Raw genomic sequence first — 23344 nt, forward strand, 5'->3', positions numbered from 1 at the left:
CCTCTGCTGCCTTGTTTATATTTGGAGCCTTATAACAAACTCCCAGTAATATCTTATTATTCTTTTTTCTTCCCCTTATTTCCACCCATATGGACTCATACATTCTCATTTTCCTCATCGATGTTATCTTGCTGAATGGTCATTAGGTTTTTCACATATAAACAAACCCCTCCTCCTTTTTTATTTTTATGATAATTCCTAGAGATGAGCGAGCACTAAAATGCTCGAGTGCTCGTTTGGAATAACGAACCCCATTGAAGCGAATGAGAGACTCAAGCATTTTTCAAGGTGACCAAGGCTCTACACAGGGAAGCTTGGCCAAAAACCTGGAAACCTCAGAAAAGGATGGAAACACCACGGAAATGGACAGGAAAGAGCTCAGCAGCAACCTGAGAAGTGGTTTGTGACTCTGGGAAGGGTCCAGAAAACAGTTCCTCAGAGTATGCAGGATCAAATTCAAAATTTTCCTGGGAGGGGGGAGACTGGGGGGAAGGAGGTTGAGGTGGAGGAGCTCGAGGAGTGTTCACTTGGGTAACATGGGTGGACTGCGTGGAAGACTGACTGGTGGACAAATGACTTGAAGCATTGTCCGCAATCCACGACATCACCTGTTCGCACTGTTGGGGCCTCAACAGCGTTCTTCCAAAAGTCCCAGTAAGTTGAGACAAGAAGCTTGGGAGTTTAGCTCTGCGGCATTCCCCTGCTCCCTCTTCAGCAGGTAGTGTCTCACCCCTGCAGTAATTGGATGCCCATGCCCACGCCCTCGTCCTCTACCCTTAGCCCTCGGGTTCAACATTTTCCAAATAAAAGTCTATTTTATAAGCAAAAGAGAAATATAAACTGCTATAACGTTGATGTCCCACCCCAAAAAGAAATTAAAAGATAAAATGTATTATTTTTTTTGTTTTATTTCTTTATGAACGAAACACGCAGAAGAAATCGGAAAGCAAACTGAAATGCGGATTGCTGAATGTCCCGGTACTAATGTGAACAAAAAAACGTATTAGATTACGCCACACGTGACGTACAGTACGCTTCACCGGCAGAGAGAATGTGGATTGGGATTTCTGGAGACTTGCTTGCTAAACAGTAGCAGATACAACCGTTCAACTACAGTCGACAAAATTTGATTGCTTTAACGGAGATTTCCAACCCAAAAAAGAAATTAAAAGAAAATTTTTTTTTTGTTTGTTTGTTTTTTCGTTCTTATAACATTTTTTTGGGGTTTTTTAAATTTCTTTATGAACGAAACACGCAGAAGAATTCAGAAAGCAAACTGAAATGCGGATTGCTGATTGTCCGGGACTAATGTGAACATAAAAACCATATTAGATTACGCCACACGTGACGTACAGTACGCTTAACCGGCAGAGAGAATGTGAATTGGGATTTCTGGAGACTAGCTTGCTAAACAGTAGCAGGCAGACTAAGCTAGATGAAATTGCATTTGCACCACTGACAGCACACAAAAGGATTTTGTGCTGTGACTTTCACTTTCACTTTTGAAAAAAAAAAAAAAATCGGCAGACAGTGCCTAATTCAATCAAACCCCCAATAAATTGTCCCACTTAGCTGTTTGAAATGGATAAGTGTGTCACTAAGAGCCAAAAATAACGTTCGTAAGTCTCCCTGCAAATTCGTCACAGTATGGTAGTAGCTGCACTACTAGTGCCAGCAAGCCCAGCCACAAGCAAATAAAAAAAATATAAAATAACGCTATTGTAGCCCTAACAAGGGCTGTTGGGTTCTTGTAGAATCACTCCTGCCTAACACTAATCTTATAGAACACCCGAACGCTATCCCAGACCAGCAGCAGCTCTATCCCTAACGGCATCCAGGCAGAGAATGATCCGAGCACCGTGGGCAGTGGCTAGTATATTCCAGGGCACCTGATCAGGCCAGCCAACCACTGCTATCGACATGTAAGTGAACCACGTGATGCTGGGTGTACTGCAGAGTCTCCTGGCTTGTGATTGGCTCTGTTTATGGCCGCCAAAAATCAAAACGGCGGGAGATGCCATTTTCTCGAGCTGGCGAAATATTCGTCCGAGCACCGAGCAGTTGCGAGTACGTTAATGCTCTAATCATTTTTAAAAAGACTATAATAACAACCTGTTACTAAGTTTCACTTATACACACATATCATATTTGCCCTCCAATTATAAGACTTCCAGTTCCTGCATCTTGTTTGTGAGGCTTCTGTCATTAGCTTATGTACACTTTATATCATTTCCCCCATCCTTATTTCTTTGGCTTCTATGTAACAAACTTACTCCACTACTTGTTAGATTATTTGCATTTACCAACACTTATCTTTTATACCTCTTGGTATCTTTTATACTTTCTTTGGTCTTGCTGTAGTCTTGATCCACTCCATGCTATATGAATTGCTTGTACAATATGCTGGCATACATATGGATGGTCTACAGCATCTTCCAATTTTTCATGTACATAAAATGCCTCAGCTAAGAAGCCGAGTCCAGTGCTAAGCAACATTTTGATGCACATATCTAGTATGTCACTGGTTGTAGTATCAGAATAAGTAAGTGGTTAATAGGAGTGTATTCAGACTTAGTACCTCATGCAGTAAATCATTGTACATTGAGCCCTACCATTATCCATAAATCATATTTGCATATGACACCCCTCTCACAAGTTCATGAACATAGAAATCATAAGTAGCTAGAACTGAAAAGTTTCCACACATGGGTTCTGTGCGTGATTGTGACTATATATATATATATATATATATATATATATATATATACACTCACCGGCCACTTTATTAGGTACACCTGTCCAACTGCTCGTTAACACTTAATTTCTAATCAGCCAATCACATGGCGGCAACTCAGTGCAGTTAGGCATGTAGACATGGTCAAGACAATCTCCTGCAGTTCAAACCGAGCATCAGTATGGGGAAGAAAGGTGATTTGAGTGCCTTTTGAACGTGGCATGGTTGTTGGTGCCAGAAGGGCTGGTCTGAGTATTTCAGAAACTGCTGATCTACTGGGATTTTCACGCACAACCATCTCTAGGGTTTACAGAGAATGGTCCGAAAAAGAAAAAACATCCAGTGAGTGGCAGTTCTGTGGGCGGAAATGCCTTGTTGATGCCAGATGTCAGAGGAGAATGGGCAGACTGGTTTGAGCTGATAGAAAGGCAACAGTGACTCAAATCGCCACCCGTTACAACCAGGGTAGGCAGAAGAGCATCTCTGAACGCACATTACGTCGAACTTTGAAGCAGATGGGCTACAGCAGCAGAAGACCACACCGGGTGCCACTCCTTTCAGCTAAGAACAGGAAACTGAGGCTACAATTTGCACAAGCTCATCGAAATTGGACAGTAGAAGATTGGAAAAACGTTGCCTGGTCTGATAAGTCTCGATTTCTGCTGTGGTAGGGTCAGAATTCAGATGGTAGGGTCAGAATTTGGTGTTAACAACATGAAAGCATGGATCCATCCTGCCTTGTATCAACGGTACAGGCTGGTGGTGGTGGTGTCATGGTGTGGGGAATATTTTCTTGGCACTCTTTGGGCCCCTTGGTACCAATTGAGCGTCGTTGCAACGCCACAGCCTACCTGAGTATTGTTGCTGACCATGTCCATCCCTTTATGACCACAATGTACCCAACATCTGATGGCTACTTTCAGCAGGATAATGCGCCATGTCATAAAGCTGGAATCATCTCAGACTGTTTTTTTGAACATGACAATGAGTTCACTGTACTCAAATGGCCTTCACAGTCACCAGATCTTAATCCAATAGAGCATCTTTGGGATGTGGTGGAACGGGAGATTCGCATCATGGATGTGCAGCCGACAAATCTGCGGCAACTGTGTGATGCCATCATATCAATATGGACCAAAATCTCTGAGGAATGCTTCCAGCACCTTGTTGAATCTATGCCACGAAGAATTGAGGCAGTTCTGAAGGCAAAAGGGGGTCCAACCCGTTACTAGCATGGTGTACCTAATAAAGTGGCCGGTGAGTGTGTGTGTGTATAATAAATATATATTTATATTATATATATTATATCTCTATATCATTGTCAGGTGAAGCTTAGGTGATAGTAAAGTTAATAAGAATTGTATTCTGCAGTCGCAATCCATTATTTTCTACTGGCATCTGGATCTTTGCTAGAACTCAGGGATCCTTAACCTTCAGCAACACACATTGGGGGAAGGTGACTTTTACAAGCAGGATGTGAACTTATTGGCAAGGGGTACTTTATGGCCAAGTGAACAAGTGCTTTAACAGTCTGGACTTGACACAATCCCGAAAGCTCTTGGCAACAAGAGCAGAGGACAGAAAATAAAATGCAACATAACACTGAAATGTTGGCTTGTGTGCTTTTGCAGGTATTCTCCAAAAACAAACTTCTGCTCGACCCAACCTTAAGATAGGTGAGAAAAAGATGGTGCACAGGAAGCTCTTGCTGCAGCTGTTTGGAGTTGTATGAAGTTTTGTGTGGCAAAACAAATTTAAATGCTTTAGACATAAACATTTTCCTAATAGGATTAGATTGTTAATCTTTTAACATTAAGTAATTAACTGCTTTGCAATCACGGACATGCTGACTACTTGTGTATAAGCTTTCAACATCACAGGTCGAGAGAATTTCCTCTTCAGCCTATACACAAAAGTATTTATGCTGCATTCACAGTCAAATAAGAACAGCAGACTCATCTTTTGGGATAAAAATGTGTATACATATTTAATACATTAACCCATGGCCCTTTTTGTTTTTTCGTTTCCGTTTTTCACGCACCACCTTCAAAAATCCATAACTTTTTTATTTTTACACACAGAGTTCTGTGGCAGGTTTTTTTTTTGCGTAACAAATTGCACTTCATAGTGATGGCATTTAATATTCCATGCCGCGTACTGGGAAGCGGAAGAAAAATTCCACATGCAGTGAAAATGGTGAAAAAACGCATTTGCGTCGTTTTCTTGTGGACTTGGATTTTACTGCTTTTACTGTGCACCACAAATGACATGTCTACTTTTTTCTTTGGGTCGGTAGGATCACGGGGAAATTTGTATAGGTTTTATAATGTTTAAATACATTTATAAAAATGAAAACCTCCTGTACAAAAACATTTTATTTGATTCTGGCACCAATAACTTTTCATACTTCAGTGTATGGAGCTGTGGGTAGTGTCATTTTGATGACTTTTTCAATGCTACCATTTTTAGGACTGTACAACCTTTTGCTCCCATTTTATTGAATTTTAAATATTTTCAAAAATTGCAAAAAAGTGCCATTTTCGACTTTAGGCGCTAAAGCATTATTATATTTTGATAGATCCGACATTTTCAGATACGGCAATACCTAATGTGTTTATGATTTTCATTTATATTTATATCAGTTCTAGGGGTGATTTTAACTTTTATGTTTTTTATTATAATTTTTTTTGTAACTTTTTTTTTAATTTTTATTTTTACTATTTTTCAGTATAACCTAGGTACTTTAACCCTAGGTTGTCTGATCGCCATACTACAGTATGGCAGTATATGGGGTATATGGCAGTATATGTGGGATGGTGCAAATCGCACATTGTAATGAATGGGTTAAAACAAGACCCGAGGCTGTCATGATGCCTGAACACCGCTCCCCACTGACATCACGGGGAGCAAAGATCGTCAGCAAGATGGCGGCGCCCATACCCTCTCCATGTACCCGCACCCTACGAGCGCCATACTAAGGGGTTGCAGCGTGTTATACTAGTAAGCATTATTTGTATATTGATCATATCAGGGGTACTTAAAAATACTATTACTATTACTTTATAGCAGCAGAATGGCATTGTTAGGAGACCAAGATGTAGGGAGAATAAGAAAATGAAGAACATAAAATGTTTTTGTGGTAAACCACATAGGGCCGATGTGTTGCTGGAAGAGGATACATGGTGATGCTGGGCCTAATGGAGAAGATAGAGGACAGGTACCTGCATTCAATGGATGGAAATGGTAGGGGTTTCACCTATGTCTTCTGTAGTTGTATAGGTACAGTTGTTTATGCTGCAAAAATATGTGAGGGGGTTATGTACAGTAATGGACACTTCAGAAACTTCGGTACATATGCCTTGGGGCCCTTATTTTAATCTAAAGCCTCTTAGCTCTGTAAGTCAGAAATACATGCCCACACAGCAGCAGAATGCTAAGGTCAAAGATGGCTGAGAAACTGTACGTATATTGAATATCTGTATATATCACCGTGAGTATACTTCAATGTAAACCTCGTGAAGGCCTTTTCACCTGTGGGTCAGTCTGATCCTGTGTGCACAATGACAAAATTGCTTCATTTTACTATAGAAATAGTTTACTTACCTTAATTTCATTTTCCCTTTGTTGCAGAGTTTCATTTAATCCATGCACAGACTTTTCCAGATCTTTAATTTGATAGTTTATGAGATTTTGATTCTTCTCTGTTAACTGGCTTATCAAAGAGTCCTTATTATCAAGTAGGAGAGTCATCTGTTGGATCATCCTAATAGAACAAATACATTTTTAAGAAACAACAAAACATCACAGCTCTCCGCTTAATGACCAGAATGTGACAGGTTTTCTGAATTGTACTTCATGTTAGTTATAACATTTAGTTTTATAACTAACATGTGCTTTTTTTTGTGTTTTTATATACTTGATTTGTATTTTATATGTAGCTGGGGTGATTAGGGGACTTTTATTTAATTTATTTATTATTATAAAATGTTTTTTACATTTTTTTTTTTTTTTTTTTTTTTACATTTTTAAATTTTTCCAGACTTGGGCTTGAACAAGCGTTCATCCTATCGCTTGTTCAAGGCCTTACACTGTAATATACACATGTATTGCAGTGTATAATGTAAGTAACTGAGCATGCGCAGTTAGTTACGGACAGGTCCTGCCGGGAGGCGGAATCTGGCTTGAAGAGGAGCCGGCAACCTCGGGTACACGTCAGACCCCAGGTCTGCAGTAGGAAGAATCCTCCGGTTGACCGTGGTGTGTAAAGGGTTAAACACACAGGATCAGAGTTTTTCCGATCCCTGGTGTTGGTGCCGTTTCTGGGCTGTGATGACACAGCCTAGCCCTGGCACCAGCAGGACCCGATGTTCCGCAAGCTTCTGCTGACACACCGACAATGAAAGGTGGCGCATCAGAAGAAGTTCCCTTAATGGCTGCTGAAAAAACATGATACGGCATTCAGTAAGGGGTTAAGGTTAGTGTATACTGTAAATATTGTTTAAAGCGTAACTGTAAAGTTTATAAAGTTTTTTTTATTAAGCTGCAGCTGTTTGGCTAGTAATGCACTGCTTTCATCCTGTCTCAGCCCCTCTACCTTCTGCCTTGCATTCTAGTTGCTAAGAACAATCCATAGAGTGAATCAGGAGATGCAGGCTATGGACTGCAATATCAACCAAGTTGATGGGGTGGAGCTGTGCACTCTTCTTATTCCTGTCTCTGCTCTGTAATTACAGGAAGAAGCTCCTTCTTCATGTCTGTTCTGTCGTGTCTACAGTAGTTCTCATGTTACCACTAGGGTTTCCATCATAGGGGAATCAGTGAAGTCCTAGGCCGGGCCACTAAAGGGGCTTGAATTGCATTCTGCCCCCCCATCAATAGCAATTGGTGCTGTGTGTGGCTAAACTGCCTACATCCTTTGTGCAATCCAGTGCCCCAGTAGATAGGTAGTCACAGCAAAAAAAAATAAAAAAATAATACCTGCCTGCGCTGCGCTCGCTGCAGCCAGATCCTCTTTACACCCGTGCTCTTCAGAATGCTGGCGGATGCACCGTCGCCACTTAGGCAACGGTACCAAGGTCATAGAGAAGAGTTGATTGCAACATCCACTGGTGCCCTGAAGAGTGCGGGTGCGAAGAAGATCTGGCTGCAGGAAGCGTAAGTAGGTTAGTATAATTTAAAATATTTTTTTTGCTGTTACTACCAATCTACTGGGGGTATGTGCTTGGGCTACCTATATACTGGGACCATGCACTGTTTATACCTATCTGCTGAGGGATATGTGCACGTTCTTGTGGGCTCAGTTTATACAACTTTCACAGCGCACTCCAGATAATACCTCTACTTTATTGTCTGGTTTGGTACGATCAGGTTGATACAAAATTTATATAGGTTTTATTGAGCTTTAACACATTTTCAAAAGTTAAACGATTGTGTACAGAAAAGAAAAAAAAATGTCGTCATCTTCTAGTGCTAATAACTTTTTCATACTTTGGTGTACTATTTTGAGGTCTATGCGACATTTTGGTCACTTTTTACTCCATTTTTTATGTGATGTAAAAAGGTGTAAAAGCCGTGTTTTGGACATTTGGGCGCTATTTTCCGTTATGGGGGTCGCCACCCGCAATAACAGTTTTTATATATTGATAGATCGGGCATTATGGGTTGCAGATATAGCTATTGTGTTCGCAATTTTTTCTGTTTATTACGTTTTATAACAGTCCTAGGGTAAGTGGGGTGATTTGAATTATGTAATATTTTATACATTTTTAAAACTTTTTTTTTTTATTACTATTTCTTAGACCTTTTAGGGTACTTTAACCCTAGATGGTTTGATTGTTTCTACCATATACTATATTGCAGTATATGGCGTTTTTGCATAGGATTAATTAAAATGAGCCACTGGCTCCATGTAATGAATCTTAAGAAATAATGCACGCGTAGCATCAAGGGGTTAAAAAAGTAATCTGCAAAACTTCCATAGTGTGGTCCTCTCTGGAGAAATGTTGCAGCTACTGGGAGATCTTTCCTTTCATATTTAATATCAGATCAGTGCGAGTTCATGCTCTGATGGAGTCTTTGGCATGTTTCCCCAACATAAAGGGCCTTCAAAGTTTTTTTTAATATCCTTTGATGATCACTGTGTGTATAAAATGCTGTCAATTTTCTGTATCATGTATAACATGTCTGATGAAGAGAGCTAGTATTCTCGAAAGCTCACCATCAAAAAGGTACCTTCTCATTTCTTTACTCTTCTTATATACTGGGGGGACAGTGTGCTGGGCTACCTATCTAGTGGGGGGCCTGTGCTGCACTACATACAGTGAATACTATACAGGCGGTCCCCTACTTAAGAACACCCGACTTACATACGACCCCTAGTTACAAACGGACCTCTGGATATTGGTAATTTATTGTACTTTAGTCCTAGGCTACAATAAACAGCTATAACAGTTATCACAGGAGTCTGTAATGAAGCTTTACTGTTAATCCTGGTTCTTATGACAACCCAACATTTTTAAAATCCAATTGTCACAGAGACCAAAAAAGTTCTGGCTGGGATTACAATGATAAAATATACAGTTCCGACTTACATACATACAAATTCAACTTAAGAACAAACCTACAGACCCTATCTTGTATGTAACCCGGGGACTGCCTGTATATGCAATGATAATGTATTTTGAACTTTATGTTCTACACGCACTTAATGAATTAGGGGGTGCTGTATGTAATCATTTTAGGAGTTGCAAGATATATAATAATTGGAGGCGTTGTACTCACTATTATCCATTCCAGAGAACTATATACAGGAGAATAAATTAATGAAGCATGTATATGCCATGTGGCATAATAGTATAAGATGGGAACTAATGTGTGGGGGCCCCACAATTACTAGTGATTGCCCTGGTTGCCACAGACAGTCTACCTCTGTCACCTGCAGCTTAACGCTGATGCCCTTTTTTGTTTTTGCGTTTCCATATTTCACTTCCCACCTTCAAAAATCTGTAACTTTTTTATGTTTCCATGTAAAGATCTGTGTGAAGGCTTGTTTTCCATATAACAAATTGAACTTCATAGTGAATGTATTTTATATTCCATGCCGTGTACTGGGAAGTGGGAAAAAAATTCAAAATGCAATTAAATTGGTGAAAACCCGAGGCTGTCATGGCAACCGACCGACGCCCCCCGATAACGTCATCATCTTTTTGAAGCCGTCGGCAGCTTTTCTGGTGCCAATGGATGGGTTAACATGATAGGCGCTATCAATATGCAGCAAAAACTTACTGGCTATGGAGAGGGCTCAGCCCGTGAGCCCTCTCCATTCACCTGGAGCCGAGGCGTGATGTGGTACTACGTCACGTGTCGGTAAGGGGTTAATAAATAATCTATTATGATCCATATACCTTCCTAGGGTAAGATCAGCAGTCTGCTGCATAGAATGACGACTATTTATTCCACCACTGTGCTAGGATGAGGGGAGAGTGATGGCATCTGCTGATAAGCATGACAGACACATCCATCTTAGCAGGTAGGGTGTATTGCGTGAAAGTGTAACAGTGCAAAGGTGTATATGTGTGTATAGGTTATTGTAACTATAGGATCACATTTAGGTTGTATAGCAATGATGCTAGTGTGAAGATTTAGCATGAAATATGTTGCCTGATTGGCAGAACTGCTAGTGTTTGTGCATGAGAGGAGAGCTTAGCATTATGGGAAGTGAGGGAAGCTGTTCTGGCCTCAGTGCCCTTAGCTGACATCACAACCAGGAAGTAATTAGTATAAGTAGGGCTGATAGAAATATAAGGCTTAATCTCAGGCTAGGAAGAAGCCAGGATTATGATATAGTTGTTTTTTTTTTCAAAGACTCTCTCCAGTTGTGGTAAAACTATTTTTGCCCAGGTTCAGAGTAATGCTTTAAAGAAATGTCAGATAATCTCACCATACCTAAATAACCCCTGCCGCAGAAGTTATGTCCATCATTTACCTACTGTACTCCAAAATAAGCACTCCTTTTCCCCAAAACTAAATTAACAAATGCACAAATTTTGTCAATTTCACAACATTTTTTTCCAGCTTTCCAATACATTGCATGTGATATTAAATACTAGGGATATGCAATGCATGGGATACTAGTAAGTTGTTTTGCAGAAAACAAGTCTTCATGTAGATCTGTGCACGGAAAAATAAAAAAGCTATGGATTTTTAAAGGAGGGTAGCAAAAATAGACACAAAAACTAATATAGACATTGCTGGAAAGGATAAATGTATAACCACAATTAAGTAACAAAATCGCTGCCATCTTTCATCTTACATTCCCTTTCTCAAAAGTTTTCTGAGCTCTTCAAATTTACCTGTCCTTTTCAGCTAATATGTTGCAATAGTTCTTCTGTAATAGTCTTGCTTCTGTCATATCTGCAGTAAATTCCTCAATAGTTTTTTCTAATTTGAGGCAATTTTCTTTTTCAGTTTCTGCTACAGCAGAAATTTGATCCACTTCATTCTTAGCAAGCATGATTTCCTGAAATATAAACATAGGTAAACCCATTAATAAAGGTACTAGTTTTAATCCAAAAAAGATGCAAAGAAATTTGAAAGAAAATAGCTTTAACCCCTTAACACTCTGCGTCGCAACTCTATGGCCTAGAGGTGCAGGGGTGTATGAAGAGGGCTCACCGGCTGAGCCCTGTTCATACACAGGAGCGATTTGTTGCATATTGCAGCAAAACTCCACAGCTAATGACCGTGGTCGCCTATGCGCCGCCATCTTTATTGAGATCGTCGCTCCCCCGAACCACATTGGCGGGTGGTGATCAGTTGCCATGACAGCTTCAGGTCTCCGTAAAACCCAAGGCTGCATGGTTTCTGAAGATTCGCTACAATGAGCCAGTGGCTCATTGTAATTAATCCTATGCAAAAACTCCATATACTGCAATACAGTAGTGTATGGTCGGAACGATCAGACCATCTAGGGTTAAAGTACCTTAGAAGGTCTAAGAAATAGTGAAAAAAATTTTTTTTAAAGTTTTTAAAAAATTCAAAAAAATTAATAAAATATTAAAAATTCAAATCACCCCCTCTCGCTAGAACTGATATGAAACTTAATAAACAGTAAAAATCACAAACACATCAGGTATCGCTGCATCCCAAAATGCCCAATCTATCAAAATATAAAAACTGTTATTGCCGGCGGTGGCCTCCATAACGGGAAATGGTGCCCAAATGTCCAAAACGTGACTTCTACACCATTTTACATCACATAAAAATGGAATAAAAATTGATCAAAATGTCGCACAGTCCTCAAAATGATAGCAATGAAAACGTTGTCTCTTTTCGCATAAAATGACACATCACACAGCTCTGTACACCGAAGTATGAAAAAGTTATTAGCTTCAGAAGATGGCAACATTTTTTTTCTTTTTTGTACACATTTGTTTAATTTTTGAAAATGTATTAAAACACAATAAAACCTGTATAAATTTGGTATTACTGTGATCGTACCGCACCAAAGAATAAAGCAGAGGTGTTATGTGGAGCGTATGGTGAAAGTTGTAAAAACTGAGCCCACAAGAACATGACACACATTCGTTTTTTTAAAAAAAAATTCCACATTTGGTACACAGCATGGAATAATATCACAGAAAATTTTAATTTGTTACACACAAAATAAGCCCTCCCACATCTCTCTACACAGAAAAATGAAAAGGTTATGAATGTTTGAAGGTGGAGAGAAAAAGCGAGAAATGGGTAAAAAAAACCTACATCCTTAAGGGGTTGATTCAGGGTAGCATTAACTATGCACATGATGCAAAGATATACCCAGTCAGATGACTAAGCGGTTGGAACAAGTTTGTATGTTGTAACCCTATACTGACTGGTGAGCATCCGACTGCATATATCATGGGAATAGACCCCCAGCAATCCAGATGGAGCATCCGCTACCTCTGGCGCTCATACATACAGTGAATATAAATATCGGAGATATCCAAGAACTGTGCTCAGCAATTTCTGACTCAATACTATATAACACAGCCACAGTGAGAAAGTACAAAGTAGTGCAGCCCTAACAAACCAGCTTATTTTTTTCACTATCCTATGGATAGGGGATAACATGCAAACTTGGTAGAATCCATTTATTACTATTTGCAAAGGTACTGTATGTTGAGTTATAGATGTTATGATAAATTAATTATAGACCAAGTGATACGCTGCACACTGGGAGTGAACTGACATGCTGAGTTCACTCCAGGTGTGCAGTGTTCAGCCCGTGCGTTCCGAGCACCATGCGTTGAGAGTGTGATGCGAGTTCATCACATCACACTCGCAAGTGTGGAACCAGCCTTAAGCAGATAGTTCCAACACCATCTTGTCTTTGTCCACCACCATCTTACAAGTATCCAGACTACAACCATTTAAAACCATATTCATGGTTTTCTGAATGGAATAAAAATCTGTAAAATTATGATGGCATATTCTATGATATGATCATGACATAAAATTTAAAGATCATGTTCATGGCTCCATTATAAACCCATTTGCATAGCTTCATAAAAATAAAATAAAAAGTAAAGTCATATCATACTCCACTAGGGGAAACCTACCATGAGGAATCTGCTATAAGAAGTATATCCGATGGTAAATTCCCCCTTCCTGTCTCTTATCTAATCTGTAATTTAATAATCCTGGAACCCAGCTAGTTAATTTCTGCAGTTAATTTACATATTATTAAAATAAAGTTTTTAACACGTAACGTTAGGTTCCAGAATGATTAAATTACCGATTAGGGCAGAAGCAGGAAAGAGGAATCTACCATCATATCTACTTCTGATAGTAGATTCCTCATGGTAGGTCACCCAAAATCCATCATGATAAAATAGGGACACTTTCTCATAGATCCAGACACCGTGACTGGCCCTCAGGCTCATTAGCATAATTTAAAAAGTTAGAAGGAAGGAGGCCATGGATGGCAAATATTAGATTACCACAGTCATGGTGCCTGGATCTAAGAGTAAACCCTGGTTTATCACTATGAATTTTGGTGGTAGATTTCCTTTAAATATAGAATATCTATGGGTACGTGGCATTTATCAGATTTTGTGTGTATTTGCTGTATACATGAGCTCTAAGCAACAATTTCCGGCTAAGTTAAAAAATACTTAGGGTCCTTGAGGGGTTCAGTTTTAAAAATGGGGTGATTTGGATGGGTTTCTAAAAAATAGGACTTTAGAAACTCCTTTAAAAATACATTGCTACCTAAAATCATTTTTTCGTGGAATTTCCTTGAAAATGACTGTAAATGACTTGTAACCCTACTAACAGCATCGACATTAAGCAGACATTTGGTTAATGTAACCTCTTAACGACCAGGCCCTATTTGTTTTTGCATTTCCATTTTTCACTCCCCACCTTCAAAAAGCTATAAATTCTTTATTTTCCCATGTAAAGATCTGTGCAAGGGCTTGTTTTGTGTGTGACAAATTGCACTTCACAGTGAAGGTATTAAATATTCCATGCTGTGTACTGGGGTGCCGGAAAAAAATTGCAAATGCTGTGAAATTGGTGAAAAAATACTTTTTCACCATTTTCTTGTGGGCTTGGATTTTACAGCTTGCACTATGCACCCCAAACTACATGACTCCTTCATTCTTGGGGTTGGTGCGATTATGTGGACACCAAATTTATATAGGTTGTATAAGGTTTTCATACATTTTACAAAAATTAAAACCACCTATATAAAAAAAAATCTTCATTTCATCTTCAATCTTCATGTTCTGGTGCTAAAAACTTTGTGTGGTGTCATTTTTGCGACTTGATGATGTTTTCAATGCTACCATTTTTAGGACAGTACGGCCTTTATATCACTTTTTATACAATTTTTTTATATTTTTCAAACTTTTTAAAAAATGTGGGTGCTATTTTCCGTTATGAGGTAAAACCCCAGGAATAACTGTAATGATATTTTGATGAAGCGGACATTTTGGGACTGGGCAATACCTAGCATGTTTGTGATTTTTACGGTTTATTTACATTTATATCAATTCTAGGGAAAGGAGGTGATTTAAAAAAAATAAATTTTTTTTTTTTTTTACTTTTTTTTTCACACCCCCAGGTTGTCTGTCTGATCCTACCATATACTGCCATACTACAGTATGGCAGTATATGGGGATTTTGCATATCATCTATTGCAATCAGCCTTGAGCCCTCTCCAAACATCTGCAGCTGATGTGTGACTACTACATCATGCTTCGGTAAGGGGTTAAGTAGTAACTAATATTGATACAAGGACCACCTGTCTAAAAAGCATAACATTTAGAATTCTGAAATTCAAATTTACACATTTTTTAAATAAATAAATGCAAAATGTATAAACCAAAATATCCCATTAACATGAAGAACAGGGTGTCATGAAAAAACAATCTCAAAATCACTTGGACTTTTATCTTACCTCTTTCAAAAATGTAATCTTTTTTTCTAGAACCTCTCGAGTATGGTTTGCTTCCTCTTGCTTCTGTTTATACTCTTGATGTAATTCAGGTTCACTGCAGCCACTCTGATGTCCATAATCAGCCCTGAAACATAGTCATACAGTATTACCATGCAATATAGTGAAGCCTAGACTTGAGTCACATACAGCATTGTGTGAGTTACTGTACTATTGAGGGAGAGATACAAAAGAGATGTGAAGGCTCATGATTAGGACTTAGTTTGCCTTTACATAAATCACTAGGCAAACCACACATGGAGTACAGCCTTAAATTTTGAGCACCAGCCTTTAATGGATAGTTTCAAGAATACCCTTTTTTATCTTTCTTTAAAAGGAAAAACAAATTAATGTTATGGAAACTAGATTCCTATGATATGATGTATTCTGACCAGCATATTTTTGACTGGTGAAGGGATTTTTGCTACCTCAGCCAATCCCTGCTTGTGGTGGGTCAGAAGTGACACCTTAATCTTATTAGATTGTGTCTCCTTACTAGATAGTGATCAGTACATATAGCTGCTGATGCATGTTTTTTTTCCTGCTATAGACTCTTGATCTGATGTTTGTGTACAAGTCACTTCTAAGTTAAATGATTGGCTCGCCCTTTCCCCGGCCGAACTCCTTGCGCCCCCCCAAGCTGCCTGCCAGAACACCCACCTGCCAGACCGCCGATCCGAACATCCGCCTTGGACACCCAAACGGCATGTGTGTGTGTGTGTGTGTGTGTGTGTATGTATGTATGTATATATATATATATATATATATATATATATATATAATATATATACAGAAGAGATAGTCGCAGCACTCAAAAGATTCAGGTATGGGTGCACATCCAGGGGCCAGGACGAGAGGTCCCAAAATACTTAGTTATCTAAAAAAACGGCAGCACTCCAAAGGCTTGTGAAAAAAAAAAGTGTAGTTTATTCCACCATGTGCCAAGCTACGTTTCGGCTCCTATGGCCTGGAGCCTTTCTCAAACTATGGCCTGGAGCCTTTCTCAAACTATGGCCTTGAGAAAGGCTCCAGGCCATAGGAGCCGAAACGTAGCTTGGCACATGTTGGAATAAACTACACTTTTTTTTTTTTCACAAGCCTTTGGAGTGCTGCCGTTTTTTTAGATAACTATATATATATATATATATATATTGCTGTGTGAGGGCTTATTTTCAGTTATTTATTATTCCATGCCGTGTACTAGGAAGCTGGAAAAAAAATGTGGTGAAATTGTCCGAAAGACGCATTTGCATTGCTGTCTTGTGGGCTCAGATTTTAATACTTTCACTGTGTGCTCCAAATGATTATTCTCCTTTTATTCTTTGGTTTGGTGCGATGACAGTGATACCAAATTTGTAGGTTTTATTGTGTTTTAATACTTTTTCAATGATTAAAACAGTGTACTAAAAACGAAAATCTTATGCCGCTAGTAACTTTTCATACTTTGGTGCACGGAGCTGTGTGAGTGGTTGTTTTTTGCTAAATGAACCGTCGTTTTAATTGCTACCATTTTGAGGAGTGTGCGACCTTATGATAACTTTTTATTACATTTTGATGTGAGGTAAAATTGTGTAAAAGTCGCATTTCAGACATTTGGCCATTTTCTGTTATGGGGTTCACTGCTGCTATAAACCAGTTTTATATTTTGATCTGGCATTTTGGGACACAGCGATGCCTAACGTGTTTGTGATTTTTACTGTTTATTTAGTTGTATATCAGTTCTAAGGAAAGCGGGGGGGGGGGGGGTTTAATTTTTAGGATTTTGCAGTATGTGGCATTTTTAAATAGGATTCATTACAGTGAGCCACTGGCGCATTGTAATGAATCTCCAGAAGCCATATAGCAGACCTGAGGCTGTCATGGCGACCAAACGCTGCTTGCTGCAATATGCAGTGAACCCAACCTCTGTATGAAGAGGGCTCAGCCCATGAGCCCTCTTAATACACCCTTCGTAGCTCTGTACGCCGCAGAGCGTGAAGGATATATAAGTATATAAATGTGTGTAATTGTATAAATATGTTTGTACAAAATATGTATTTTTTTTTCCGTGCCTCTTCCCACGTGGCATTTTTCTTGCATTTTTAAATTCATCCAAAAAGCAAGTGAGGTGGGGGGGGGGGGGGTTTGCCTGAAGCGCATACTTTCCAATGAAACGTATGCTACAAAACGCATGCGTTTTGCTCAAAACCCCTCCCACTTTCGTTTTGGATGCGTTTAAAAATGTGAGAAAACGTGAGGCCCAGCCTCTCCTAGTTATGCCACTGCATATTATGCTGTATAATGTGCAGTGTAATATGTATATAATGGAGCACATCCTCTATTCTTTGGTCTGTCAGGCCGCATACCAGGCCCCCTGACAGTGTGGGCCCCACAGCAGTTTCTATGGCTGCTACCCCTGTAGTTACACCCCTGCTTACAAGTTATTGTGTTTTATATGCTGTTCGGTGCAGTTATTGCATTGTGTTTTCTGATGTTTTGACATAATATTTGACCACTCATTTGGATAACTCTTATGCTTCTGATCCTGTACTGACTATTTGGCCTATCCTTTTAGTATGCTAAATACAGTCTTGTAGTACAGCTGGCATTCAGAGTTGACATGACATGACCTCAATTTTGCCTTGGGATTTTGTTTCTGGTCTTGGCTGACTACACTTGACTTTGTTCTGACTACATTTGACTTTGTGTGTTACTTCTATTGCTCTAGCTGTAGTCAGAAGTGTAGCCGAAGTCAGGATGTAAAGCTTCCTTTGTGCTCCATTACACCCCACTAACCAGGCCCGGCGCCAGCACCGGGCATACCTGGGCAAATGCAAGGGCCAGAGCTGTCGGGGAGCCCACATACTGAATTAATAGGGGGTAAGGGGGACTTTATATAAAATATTTATGATGGTGTTATTTGGGATGATAAACTAGGGAATATTTTAGAGAACAAGAGACTGTTTTAGCTCCTGAATTTTTAATATTGCTACATGAGTTTACTGCAAAGGGGCCTACTGAGGCTCTGTCGCCCAGGGGCCTACTGAGACCTGGAGACGACCCTGCTGCTAACTGTACAGGTACAGGGACTTTTAGGGGAAAGGTGTATAGCTGAACAAGCTGTCTATGTTACATGGGCTTGGTGAACTACAATCTAGCATATATACAGGTTTTACCAATAAGGTGAAAGTCAGACATAGCAAGCAACATTTCTACAAGAGCATGATGCGAATTTGGGTCATTTATCTTTAGTCTGATAATTTGTGTCTAGCTTTTATTTTAATGTGTGACTTTTTGCCATAATCATGCAAAAATTAGCGACTTTTTAAAATGTAAACACCGGGATTTTAGGGATAAATCATATGCAACAGTGGAAAACTTGTTTGTAGCAAACTTTTCTGGGTGGGTAAAAAGTCGCAAATTTTTGCACAAATCTGCAAAGGTGGCTAAAAAAACCTTCCAAATATAACAGAAAAAAGAAGAGAAGAATTTAAAAAATCCCATTCATACACAAAGAATATACAGGCTCCATGTAGATGGGTCTCCATTTCAAGTGATAATGTGATACAATGTGTATTATTATTATTTGATTATATTGATAGTTGCTGCTTAAATGAGTTTTGAGATTTTTTTTAACCCCTTAAGGACGCAGCCATTTTGCAGGTTAAGGCTCAGCCCGATTTTTTGGATTCTGACCTGCGTCGCTTTATATGGTTATAACTTTTGAACACTGTTACTTATCAAAGCGATTCTGAGATTGTTTTTTTCCCCACATGTTGTACTTCATTTTAGTGGTAAATTTTGGCTGATAAGTTTTGCGTTTATTTACAAAAAAAAAGAAAATATGATAAATTTTTTGAAAAATTTGCCATTTTCGAAATTCAAAATCATTGCGTTTCCAGGCAGATAGATTTACCACCTAAATAAGTTGCTGAATAACATTTCCCATTTGTCTACTTTACATTTTCATAATTTTTGATATGTCTGGATAATTTATTTTGATGTCACGCGGCTTACAAAAAGAATATCGCTTTTCCGGATTTTCAGAATTGACTATTTTGGGGATAAATACTGTTTGGAATGAAATTTTACATATTTAGCATCAAAACCCCCGTATATAACCAACCCATTTTCAAATCTGCACCCCACAAGCTATCAGAAACCGCTTTTACGAAGATTGTTAACCCCTTGAGATCTTCATAGTAATTGAATCAAAATGGAGGTGAAATTTAGAATGGTCAAATTGTTCCCTTATACGTTCATTTAGCCCTAAAATTTACACATTTCCAAAATATAAAAAGAGAAAACCCACCATACAATTTGTTCTGCAATTTATCCTGAGTGCAGCGACCCCCCACATGTGGCCGTTACTTGTTTTATGGGCGCACAGCGAGACGCAGAAGGGAAGGAGCGCCCTGCAGCTGCCAGGATTTTAGTTTCCTCATTGGCCCCTTTTGAAGGCTATAAAATTTTCGCTTTTGCGTTATTGGGGCCATGTGATGCCATTTTTTTTGCGGGATGAGATGCTTTTTCCATTGTTACCATTTTGGGGTTGGTATCACCTATTGTTGAAAATTTAGGAACTTTTTTTGAGGGCAGGAGTAGAAAAGCATCAATTCTGTACTGGATTTTTTACTCTTTTTTTTTTTGGTGTTCACCGTATAGACTAATAATCATGTTATCTTTATTCTATGGGTTGATACGATTACGGGGATACCAGACTTGAATATATTTTCTTACGTTTTACTAAATTTGTCAAACAAAACCCTAATGTGGGGAAAAATCTATCATTTATGTATTGCCGTCTTCCAAGTGGCATAACATTGTTACTTTTTTGGCTACGGAGCTGGTTGATGGCTTGTTTTTTGCGGGACATGTTGTACTTTGCACCAGTATCATGTCGGAGTACACATGGTTTTTTGATCGCATTTTATAGCATTTTTTGTGGGATTGAATAGCTAAAAATCATAATTTTTGGAAGGTTTATAGCAGTTTTTTTTTACGGCGTTTATCGTGGGGGTTCAATAATGATTTACTTTTATTCTACGGGTTGTTACGGACGCGGTGATACTATATATGTGGGGTTTGTGTTATGATTTAGACTTTTTTTTTAGTTATATGTCTCTTTATATGTTTTGGGGGTTTTGGGCATTTTTAGTGATTTATTACTTTATTTTTTTATTGAATAACATTTTTTTTTTTACTTTTTCACTTTTATACCATGGGACATGAAGAAGCAATCTTCTGATTGCTTCTTCATGATAATATTCTGCAATACTCATGTATTGCAGAGTATTATCAGTGTCAGCCTATGCACTTGCATAGGCTGGCACTGTGCCAGTAAGATGACGTCACAGACGCCATCTTACTGGCAATTCTTGCAGGTAACTCTGGGGTCCAGATCGGACCCCAGAGTTACTAAAGCAACGATCGGCGCACCCCGAAAACGGTTCGGGGGGGCCGATCGTGGGGGAAAGACCCCCCAGATACATGTTAGATGCCGCGGTCGCGCTGACCGCGGCATTTAACGAGTTAAGCACCCGTGATCGGAGACAACTCCGATCGCGGGTGTTACACTGGGGTGCCGGCTATCAGTCACAGCCGGCACCCCGTCTTTCCCGATGCCGGTTCGGCTCAGATCTTGAGCCAAACCGGCATCAGCTCAGCGTCCGATATATCGGACGCTGAGCGCTAAGTCACTGAGCTCAGCGTCCGATATATCGGACGCTGAGCGGGAAGAGGTTAATATCATCTGCTTATTATTTGCATCAAGTAAATGTTAAAAAGGTTATTGGGGAGATATATGGAAACAGAAAAACTGGTACCAATAATAATATGCTGTGTTATAATTGGTTAGTATGGGCAAAAATGAGAGTTTTTTGGTTGGCAGTATTTATAACTCTCTTGCTCTGATCACTTACCAAACTTTCTCTATAAGCTGCTGTTTCTCCAGAAGTTTTTGCTTGAGGCTTTCGACTTCCACTTTGAGCTCAATATTCTAGAGGATAAAAAGTTATTGTTTATTGTTAATGTTTTAATAAACATTAAAACAAACAATTGAGCAAACAATTGCAAAGAGACTTTACAAAAATTTATTGTAAGATACAGTAGTAGAAGTTATAGCTAACTATAACTGTGGCTTTCCATTAACATAAGAGCACCCAGAACAGTTGCTGTAATTCACTGTGTTAATAGTCCAATCAGCTAAGTTCAACTTTAAACAGTTTGGGGCACATTTACTCACCCTTCCGGAGGAGTTCACAGAAAGTGCATTGTCCGACGATCATGTACTGTGCCACGATTCACTAAGATCGTGCTCCTCATATCCCGCATGTGTTGCTTCCCCACTCAGGTCTGACAGAGTTCACCTTCTTCTTCCTGGTGCATGTAAGTGCATTGTCTTGCGACACAATTTGAAAGATAAATCACGCGCTCAGTCCGAATCCGTTGGATCGTCCAATGGCACGCCCCCCCCCCATTTCAGCTGCATAAAACCCAAAAACATCAGAAAGTCCAACGAAAGTGCATACGCGGACCCTTAGAAAGTAAGCCTATTTGTGTATGGATCCAAAATTTTACAAAACACCAATTATGAATTAAGTAAGAGGAAATATGTATCTGGGATCACACAGACTAGTATGAAACCATGCCAAAATTAGGTAAGAATTTCTTATCATGATTTACTAAGCAACAGTCTTAGAATAGGACCACACATGACGGTAAACACGGTTTCTTTAAAAGAGTGTTTTATTTGCTAAAGTAGTAACACATAAGAAAACCTGGATATATTTGATGTCTCCTTAGGGCTCATTCACAAGGCCGTCTGGGGGAACGTATATGCGGCCGCAAATTTGCGGGCGTATATATGTCCCCATAGACGGCAATGGAGCCCCGGCTGCAGTAGATGTGTGGCTCCGATCCGTTCCGTACACCGCTAAAAGATAGAGCATGCGCCTCTGTTTTCTATGGAGGGATGAGGGGTCCCCTCCTCCTCCTCTCCTGCACACGTCGGTATGCCAGATTCATTTTAGATTAATTTGAAAGAAGAGATTCTCTTCTTTTAGGGGGCTCTGAGCAAATGCCCAGTTTACTGCCCCCTACCGCCAGTCCTGTCCACAACCCATGTCTAGTTCACAACTTTTCTCCTCATAGAAACTGATCAGATTAGTCTGATAAGACTATCCATGCATGAGAACGGCTGTATGTGACAGTCAAGCTTCTGCACGAGCAGCCTGTTTCCCAATAGATTGCAACCCTGAAAACTTGACCACGGCACCTAGAGGGGTTACCCAACTCTGCACCTGGCGTTCACAAACCCCGCTCTGAGTATGGGGGTGCCCTTGGGTTCGAGGAAGGACCCCAGGGCTACCTTGTCTGACTGCCTGCTGGGTCGGACCCAGCAGTGCAGTGTTCATCCTATGCATTTGCATATGACTATTTGCATAGGACTATTCGGATACAGTGGCATACATCAGTATGGCAGTGTAATAATTTGAACAAGTGATCAGATGATTAATTGTTCAAGTCCCAGAGGGGGGCAAAAAAAAAGTGTAAAAAATTATTACTGCATTCAGGTAACAAACTATGGGTTTACTTTTTAAACGCCTTATAAAAATAAAACTTACTACTCGTAAGAAACAGCACAACAAAATCTGAGATGTGTTTTCTCATTTTACTTTGCATGAATGTATTAATTTTAGGACTACCGTAAATAATAATTTTATAGCCAAAATTTAAAAATTATAAATGGAAACTCCATTTTGTTTTGATTCTTGTGAGATGCTTAAAAGGTTAACAAGTTTAACAAAGGCTGTTTTGAATAGTTTGCGGAGTGCAGTTTTAAAAATGGGGCAATTTGTGGGGAGTTTCTATTAAGTAGAACTTTGAAAACCCTTACTAAGATGAATTGAATCTCAAATTTACTTAAAATTTCGGAAAATCGCTGTTTGAACTGTAAGCCTCTTAACATCCTAATAAAATAAATTAACATATAAAAAATTATATCAGCATAAAGCAGACATGTGGTTAATGTTATTTAGCAACCAATTAGGGAGGTTAGACTAACTGTAGGATGAGTATAACATTTAGAAATCAGAAAAAAAGGAACATTTTTCTAAATTTTCACCAAATTTCAATTTTTTTTTTACAAATAG

General features: G+C 39.2%; 2 protein-coding genes across 2 annotated transcripts in view; one reads left to right on the forward strand and one right to left on the reverse strand.

Moving 5' to 3' along the window:
• The window catches only part of PDE4DIP (phosphodiesterase 4D interacting protein), a 175693-nt gene that overhangs the window by 124483 nt on the left and 27866 nt on the right, over positions 1–23344 (reverse strand). The window contains exons 2-5 of the mRNA XM_072129165.1: positions 21113–21189; positions 15177–15300; positions 11086–11252; positions 6338–6497 (exon numbers count right to left, since the gene is read on the reverse strand). Coding sequence (XP_071985266.1) covers positions 6338–6497; positions 11086–11252; positions 15177–15300; positions 21113–21189 — 528 coding nt within the window. The remainder of the gene's footprint in view (positions 1–6337; positions 6498–11085; positions 11253–15176; positions 15301–21112; positions 21190–23344) is intronic.
• Positions 1–23344, forward strand: part of GORAB (golgin, RAB6 interacting) — a 209491-nt gene that overhangs the window by 17386 nt on the left and 168761 nt on the right. The gene's annotated exons all lie outside the window — the stretch shown is intronic.

The sequence above is a fragment of the Engystomops pustulosus genome, chromosome 10 (genome assembly GCF_040894005.1).
Source record: "Engystomops pustulosus chromosome 10, aEngPut4.maternal, whole genome shotgun sequence".
NCBI lineage: Eukaryota > Metazoa > Chordata > Amphibia > Anura > Leptodactylidae > Engystomops > Engystomops pustulosus.